Source organism: Zingiber officinale, chromosome 6B, assembly GCF_018446385.1.
Source record: "Zingiber officinale cultivar Zhangliang chromosome 6B, Zo_v1.1, whole genome shotgun sequence".
NCBI classification, from domain to species: Eukaryota; Viridiplantae; Streptophyta; class Magnoliopsida; order Zingiberales; family Zingiberaceae; genus Zingiber; species Zingiber officinale.
The window spans coordinates 87,164,563-87,173,220 of record NC_055996.1 but is presented as its reverse complement, the minus strand read 5'-3'; the positions used below and the strand labels follow the sequence as shown (position 1 = coordinate 87,173,220).

Sequence of the window (8,658 nt, the reverse complement as noted above, 5' to 3'; positions counted from 1 at the left end):
TTTTAAATTTTTTAAAATTTAGTATCCAACTAATTAATATATATATATATATATATATATATATATATATATATATATATATAAAATTTTTATTTTTAATTTTATTATATAATTACTCAGGCATAAATATATTTTAAAAATATTATAAAATCACACACAATTAGGATAAAATATTTTACTATTTTATATTTAAACCAAACAAGGATACTTAATTGAAAATACAATATTACAAGACTTTAACTTTCAGAATTACTATATTGTTCCCATAAATGCTCAATTAATGCATTTCGAAGGGCAATATGAGCTTCTTTGTCTTTGATTTGTCTGTATCGAGCTAAAAACTCTTCAAATCGAGTATCATCATCTCCTGCGGGCTCAACATCTGGAGTCAGCACCTCAAAGTGTTCCACGATTGGTGCATTTAAATCACGTTCATCTTCAATTATCATATTATGCATAATAATACATGATGTCAGTATATCATGTAAAATATTTTTCTGCCAAAAACGTGAAGGTCCTGCAACAATTGCAAAGCATGATTGGAGCACGCCAAATGCTCGCTCAACATCCTTTCTACACGCTTCTTGCTTCATTGCAAATAATTTATTCTTTCGACCTTGTGGAGCATGAATCGTTTGAACAAGTGTTGACCATTTTGGATATATATCATCAGCTAAATAGTAACCCATATTGTACTCTTTTCCTTGAATGACATAATGAGCAGGAATTGTAATACCTGCAGTAAGATTAGCAAAAAGATGAGAAGACTCAAGTACATTAATATCATTGTTCGATCCTGGCAACCCAAAATACGCATGCCAAATCCACAGATCATAATCGGCTACAGCTTCTAAAATAATTGTTGGCTTTCCACTACGACCAGAATATTGTCCTGCCCAAGCTGTTGGACAATTTTGTCATCTCCAATGCATGCAATCTAGGCTACCTAACATACTTGGAAAACCTCGTAGCTCACCAATATGAAGTAGCCTAGCAACATCGTGAGCATTTGGAGATCGTAGGTACTGCCCTCCAAAAACTTCAACAACGGCACGACAAAATCGTTTCACACTTTCAATAGCAGTTGATTCCCCTATTTTAATGTACTCATCAGTAGCATCTGCTGGTACACCGTATGCTAATATCTGAAATGCAGCTGTTATTTTTTGCAAGCTTGACAAACCAAGTCTTCCAAGCTCATCTCTTCTCTGTATAAAATAGTTGTCATGATTAGTAACAGTATCACAGATACGCATAAATAAATTCCGTCCCTTTCTGAATCTTCTTCGAAACATTGCATCATTATACAATGCATTTTCGGCGAAATAATCATTGAATAGATTACGATTAGCAGCTTCACGATTACGATTGATCATCTTATGACCAGGAATTGAGCCTCGATGCCTGCTTTTGTTGCTTCCTTCATTGAGATAATTTAAGGCAATTTGATTATTGGTAGAAATCACCTGAGCGATCAGTTGTTGCCTTACAGTAAAACTTTCTGCATAGTTATCATCATCAGAGCTTGAAGATGATAAATTTGATGAACCTTCAATATTGTTATCCATTTTCTGAGATAATTGAATGAATGAGGTACATGTTGCTTATGGGGTATGTATTTATAATGTATGTTATAAACACATTTGGACAAATATGCACAGATGACGTGACACAACAATGACAACATCGAGACAAGTTTAGCAAGCGACATGACCGGGCATTGAAAACACATTTTTGTGTGCCCAGATGATGTGACCTAACAATGAACACATTTGGACAAATATGCACAGATGACGTGACATAACAATGACAACATCAGGACAAGTTTGGCAGGCGACGTGACAGGGCATTAAACACACATTTTTGTGTGCCCAGATGACGTGACCTAACAATGAACACATTTAGACAAATATGCATAGATGACGTGACACAACAATGACAACATCAGGACAAGTTTGGCAGGCGACGTAACCGGGCATTGAACACATATTTGTGTGTGCCCAGATGACATGACCTAACAATAAACACATTTGGACAAATATGCACAGATGACATGACACAACAATGACAACATCGGGACAAGTTTAGCAGGCGACGTGACCGGGCATTGAACACACATTTTTGTGTGCCCAGATGACGTGACCTAACAATGAACACATTGGACAAATATGCACAGATGACGTGACACAACAATGACAATATCGGGACAAGTTTAGCAGGCGACGTGACCTGGCATTGAACACATATTTTTGTGTGCCCAGATGACGTGACCTACCAATGAACACATTTGGACAAATATGCACAAATGACGTGACACAACAATGGCAACATCGGGACAAGTTTGGCAGACGACGTGACATGACACTGAATCAAAATTTGCATAATTTTATATTCACATTTTTTCACTATATAATGGCTTACCAGATATTGGTATAACACATTGTATGTCAACAATTTTTGTGAGGGTTTCTCTTCTACTAAAATGAGTGCAACCCCCCGACAAGCTTCATACTCATTTGAAGAAGATAAACACTTATGTTATGTTTACCTTCATATTTCACAAAATCCAATCATTGGGATCAACCAATCGAAGGATCAATTCTGGGCAAGAGTTGAGAAAGAGTTTCATGCAGATCCAAATTTTGCGCATCATAGTCGACCGCTAAGATCTTTGCAAAAAAGAATGCTTCTTATGCTAAGTTCAGTATCCAAAATGAAAGGTTGCATTCGACAAATCGAACATCTGAATCCTAGTGGAGCATCGGAACAAGATATTGTAAGTTACTATGCTCATATTTATTTTAGACTATCTAAATTTTAAAATCTAAGTCTAAATTTATTAATACATATTATTATCTTCATAACTGATGTTCAATTATTTTCTTGCAGTTAACTCGTGCCAAAATGTTATTTGCAGAAGACCCAAAATACACAAAGGGTTTCAAATTTGATCATGTCTGGAATATTCTCAAAGATATTGAAAAATTTGGCACTGACACTATGAATACTGCATCCATGAAATCGTGACAACAAAATGCTAATGTTGGTTCATCTGAACAACAATTCTCCGAGGAAGCATTTCATACACCTTCATCTCCTTGTGTGTCTGCTTTTGATCTTAATATCACTGATTCAGATAGCGGTGGTAGTTCTATTAAACGACCTTCAGGGGTGAAAAAAGCAAAAATGAAGAAAAAGAATGATGAACAGATTGAAAAGGTAATTAATATTAATGCTCAACTTGTTGAGGCAATGAATGCAAGTACTGCTGCTACTACAAAAATGGCAGATACTATGCTTTACAAGGAAGAAACTAAAATTTTATTCAAAGATTTGAACTCGATCTCTAACCCGATGATGCGTGAATATATTCGCAATGAGCAAATTAGAATTATGCAAAAGAGAATGCAAGTACAAGGATCTCATTCAGTTGCACATCAAGGAGAAGGATCTCAAACATCTCAAATACAGGGAGAAAGATCACAACTTAATCAATATCAAGGTGAAGATTAAGAATCTCAGAATCCTACGAATATTTTTGGGCAATTTCATAATTATTTTAGCGGAATGGGGAGTGATCTTCCTGAATATTAGTATTATAATATTATTAAAGTAATTTTAAGTTTATGTGTGTTTTATTAGTATCGTTTGTACCATGTACTTGTTTGTTAAGCTTAGTTAATTATGTTTTTAAGTTTGTATTAGTAATATTTTAATTTAATGTCATTACTATCTTTATTTTGTATGTCAATGTAATGGGTAATGTATTGTATATTTATGCATATCAAAAATTTTAATATTTTATTGTATTATGTTTATGAAATTAGTGATAATTTATAAATGTAATTATAATTAAAATATATTAAATAAAATTAAAATAATAATTTTAATAAATTAAATATTTACAAATATACATAATAAAATTTAAATATTCTATTAAATGCACTTAATTTAAATTTATAATAAATAATAATTACATTTAATTATACTATAAATAAAGAAAAAGAAAATAATAATTATTAATTAATTACATTTGATTTTATAATAATATAATAAAAATAAAAATAAAAAAATCTCTCCATCACCAAATATGGTGATGTGAATAGTGCAACACCAAATATGATGTTGCACTATTCACATCACCATATTTGGGATGGGTTTTGGTGTATGGGTTGGAGTAATTTGGTGTCAAATTGACACCAAATTTGGTGTTTTGGTGATGGATTGGAGATACCCTTAGGGGTTGATTAACAAACCTCACTTTATATACTCAATCAACACCTCCTTTAATTGGGTATTTCTAAATAGACTTTTCTCTGACCCATTTATATCTCTTAAAACTTAAAATAACTCATTTAAATTCTGAAAAAATTACATAAAATTCTATAAATTTATAAAATCTTATTTCTTGATATATTATCTGACCAATATATTTATTTCACTTAAAATAATTTAATTATATCAACTTTTAATTATTTTAAATCCTTATCTATGATTTTGGTATATTACAATACTACCCCGAGGTGGGCTGTGATACGTCAAGCGAGATATACCTCTTCAATTACATGCAGTCTCTCCCGATACATGCAGATTCTGATGCAGAGACTAGAGGAGAGGGCTGGTTTGGATAGAGTAGTCGGAAGCATCTTGTCAACTTTGGATTAAGCATTTTTATAGAGTTGAACAAACATCGATTATGAGTGTATATTTTGAGCAAGTGAGGATCGAGAGCATACATCACATTGGAGAGAGAGGAAATTGTGAGGTATGGAGGAGTGAGAGCATATGCACTTTGGTAAGAATGTATATTTTGGTGAACAAATCCACTAAGAATGATCTATATAATCAACATCAAATGACTCATAGTAAAAACATCCCAAATCTGTTTATAGTTGGGATTTTGTAAAAAATAAGTCCAAGAAAGTGAATAGATCCACCAAAAATATCTATGCAGTAAACAACTCACGGTAAATACATATCAAATTCATTGATAGATGATCACGATAAACAACTCCTATGAGGTATAGGTTTGGGATGATTGGGTATAAGTTAATATGTCTAAAGGTGTTTGAATAGCCAAAAGAGGATTGACCACACCTTCCATAAGGAGACGTATATCTTATGGCCTCTTGTAAGTCTTTGATCAAAGCAAACATGTCAAGAAGAAGATCTTCTTGGACATATGCTTTTGAATAATTTGAATCCACAAGACAAGAAACTACAACTTGGATTAGATGTGACATAATCAGCCTAGTAAGGATTGACACATAAACTATGTCCTTAACCAAATAGGTATAAGATGAGTGAAAAGAATAGACACATTGATAATTGTAATTATTGAAGGGTTTAGAATATGTTCTAATTATGAATGATCCTGTCCGAACGGTGAGTCGATGGACGCTGGGGACGTGGCGCTCTCTGCTGTCTTCGACTGGCTGCACGAATCTCCGGCAAACCTGCAAAGAAGTCGAGCCGGGAAGGGGTTCCCGGCGACGACTCTCCGACGCTCAAGTCAGGCAAGAGGAAAACGATGAAGTGGCTCCAAAGATGAGAGATTGCGTACCTCCGGCGAAGTCTGAGGGCTCTTATATAGAGCTGTGGGGAGGCTCATGCACACCTACCGAGGTGTACACGTGTCCTTTACCATACCTTAGTATGGACTTACCAGAAGAGCATGTCTGACACCATACTGCTACAGTCCGAGCACCTCTCTGATGGGACAGCAGAACATCCCATCGTAGGATTCTGCGTATGGCTTGGTCGTCGTACATGCCTGTTGTCAGAAGATGTTCCCCAATGTCCCTTTGTCCTTGTCTTCTTTTTCCCCGAGCCGAGCGTCCATCTGCTCGGCAGCCATCGGTCCGACCGGGTGCTCGGCTGAGAGTGTTCCTTCACAGCATTGATGCTTTACGCCTCGGCCGAGCGGGCTACCCGCTCGGGACGGCGATCCTGTTCACCATGAGCGTCGGAAACCCGACTCCCCGTCGGGTTGTCTTTGATTCCGCCCGGACCCGTTCGGCCGGTTGACCCGACTTCTCCGATCAGATGGGCCTCATGCTGACCCTTTTGACTTCTGACCTCCACGTGTCATTAGCTCCCCACAAAGGGGGTCCCCCATCCTTACTGCCGGATCACTTGCCTCCCCTTCAAGTCTAGTCGAAGGAGGTGATTAGTCCGATTGACTGGACCACCAGTCACGCCGAACGGCGTCTTTGTGTAACTATCCTCCGCTCGACCCCCACGGGGATAGCTATCACCTTAGTCAACGCCAACATTCCTCGGATCTCTCCGAAATTTGCGCCAATCTTCAACATTAAGGCTGGGCATGCGCTCTGTGCCTCGTGAAGGCACTCATTAAATGCATTCCAGTGGTCGAATGCCACGTGGCACTGCTGCCGTCATCGTACGGCGGCGGCGTCACGGGCGACGAGACCGAGGCGGTTTAAAATGGATGACCCTATGCGTGCTTCGGTTCCCGTGACCTGCATCCGACGGTGGCGACCGCTCGGGCTCAACCCTATAAAGCCTTCTCCTTCTCCCCCTCCTCGCCGCATTTGTGCCTTCTCGTGCTATGTAACCTCATTTGGTGCTTCAGTGCTCCGGCAGCTTCGGTTCTTCTTTTTCCGGCGATTCCGTGTTCCTTGTCGATCTTCATTCTTCTCTGTAAGGTTCTTCTTCTTTTCTATCTTTGGTTCTTGTGTTTTCTTTGTGTTTCTTTCCCGAGTTTTGGTCCTCTGGGCACTGTTTCGTTTGTCATCTTCTTCCTTCTATCATCTGCCTTTCTTCGCCTTTTGTGGTTTCGCCTGTTCGGACAATGGCCAGTTCCTCTCAGCCTCAAGACCCAGCCCTCGGCCCATGGTATACCACCATGGAGTCGAGCTTCGATCGGCGCGACGTCGATATTCTGATGGACAATTTTGACATCCCCTCTGATTTTGAACTTATCTTACCCTCCCCCTTCGCTCGGCCGCACAAACCGTCGCGCGGAGCTTTCTGTGTTTTCCGCGACCAGTTCATAGCCGGTCTGCGCTTTCCAATCCATCCCTTTATCGTAGAAGTTTATAATTTTTTCGGCATTCCGCTCGGAAGCTTAGTCCCTAACACCTTCCGCCTTCTATGTGGCGTTGTTGTCTTGTTTAAAATCCACAATATTCCCCTCCGACCGGAGGTCTTCTACTATTTTTATTATCCTAAACAGTCCGAGCTGGGTACTTACATGTTCCAGGCTCGGCCCGGTTTAGTCTTCTTTAATAAACTGCCCTCTTCCAATAAACATTGGAAAGAGTACTACTTCTATCTTCGTCTTCCCGAGCGGGCCTCCTTCCGAACCCAGTGGCAGATCGGACCGCCAACCTCCCCTGAGCTAAAGAGGTTCAAGACCCGACCGAACTATCTTCACGCTGCCAACATGCTAGCCGGTTTGAAGTTTGACATCAACAAGTTCTTACCCGAAGGGGTGATGTACATATTTGGTCTGAGTCCAATCCGGACTCCCCTCCCGAGCGGCTTCGGTAAGAATTTTACTTGTGCATTCGCCTTGATTGCTAACTGATTTTCTTCTTTTTCCTTTGCAGCGGACATTGTCATGGAGTCCGTGATGGCCGGGATTTTGAAGAGGAAAGCGGCAGCGCTCGAGGCCGCAGCTGCCAAGGAGATGGAGTCGCTTGGCATTGAGTCGGTCGGCTCACATGAAGGGGAGAGCGAGACCCACGAGGAGTCGGCCGCTCAGGCTTCTCTCCCGGAGCCAGCGGTTGGCACAACTTCTGGTCGAGGGCCTTCCGTCCGGGAGGAAGGTTCTGGTCAGGAGGAAGAGCACCCTCTCCGACAAAAGAGGTGCTGAACGGATACACCACTCCGATCGGCCACTTCCGCGGTCCAGCCATCCGAACGGACCACCGCCGATTCTCGTGGCAAAGCCCCAGCGGTTGAGGCGATCTCGTCCGATCGGACCCCATCCCACCTGGACGCGTCCGCGGACCCCCTCGAGGCCATACCTGTCAGCGCCCTTCCACCCTCTTCCCGCCAAGTCCAACGTTCGGCGATTTTGTCCCAGTTTTCTACACCAGCCTCCGATCCTTCCCCAGCTTCCGCTCAGACGACTCCCGGTCGGCACCGTACCATCAGGGTCTCCCTGCATCTCCCCACCGAAGAGTTGATGCCCGAGTCCAATCGGCCAACCGCGCCTGAGCACATGATCACCATGAAGGGGCCCCTAGCCAAGATGTGGGCCGACGCTCGGGCGCGTGTCGCGATGATTCCACTCGGCAATCTGGCCAATAGCCACATGCAGCAGGCCACTAGGGTAAGTGTGTTTTCTTCCGAAGTTTTTTATGCCATAATTCCGATCGGCTATTAACATTCCTATTCATGCCAGAGATGGGTAGAGGAGATCGTTGTCTCCAATCGTCTGGCCATGGTGGACGAAGAGTTAAAGAAGCTAAGGAGTTCGGGCGGCGCGCCTTCCTAGGGTCCTTCATACGTCGAGCTGCAGAAAGAGCTCAAGAAGACCCAAGATCTGTTGGCGGCTGAGCAAAAGAAGACGGTCGGTCAGGCCCATACTCTGGCCGAACTCGAATGACAGGTCAAATCACTTGACCGAAAAATAAGCCTTGCCACCGATCGGAAGAAGACGGTCATCTCCGATCTGGAGAAGAAAAA

General features: G+C 41.1%; 1 protein-coding gene across 1 annotated transcript; it reads right to left on the bottom strand.

Moving 5' to 3' along the window:
- Positions 1–236: 236 nt before the first annotated feature.
- LOC121991207 lies at positions 237–1,568 on the bottom strand. The gene is made up of 2 exons (XM_042545224.1): positions 947–1,568; positions 237–736 (listed from the first exon to the last, which is right to left on the bottom strand). Exons 1-2 carry the CDS (start codon positions 1,566–1,568, stop codon positions 237–239), a joined length of 1,122 nt encoding a protein of 373 aa, XP_042401158.1.
- Between the last annotated feature and the right edge of the window lie 7,090 nt (positions 1,569–8,658).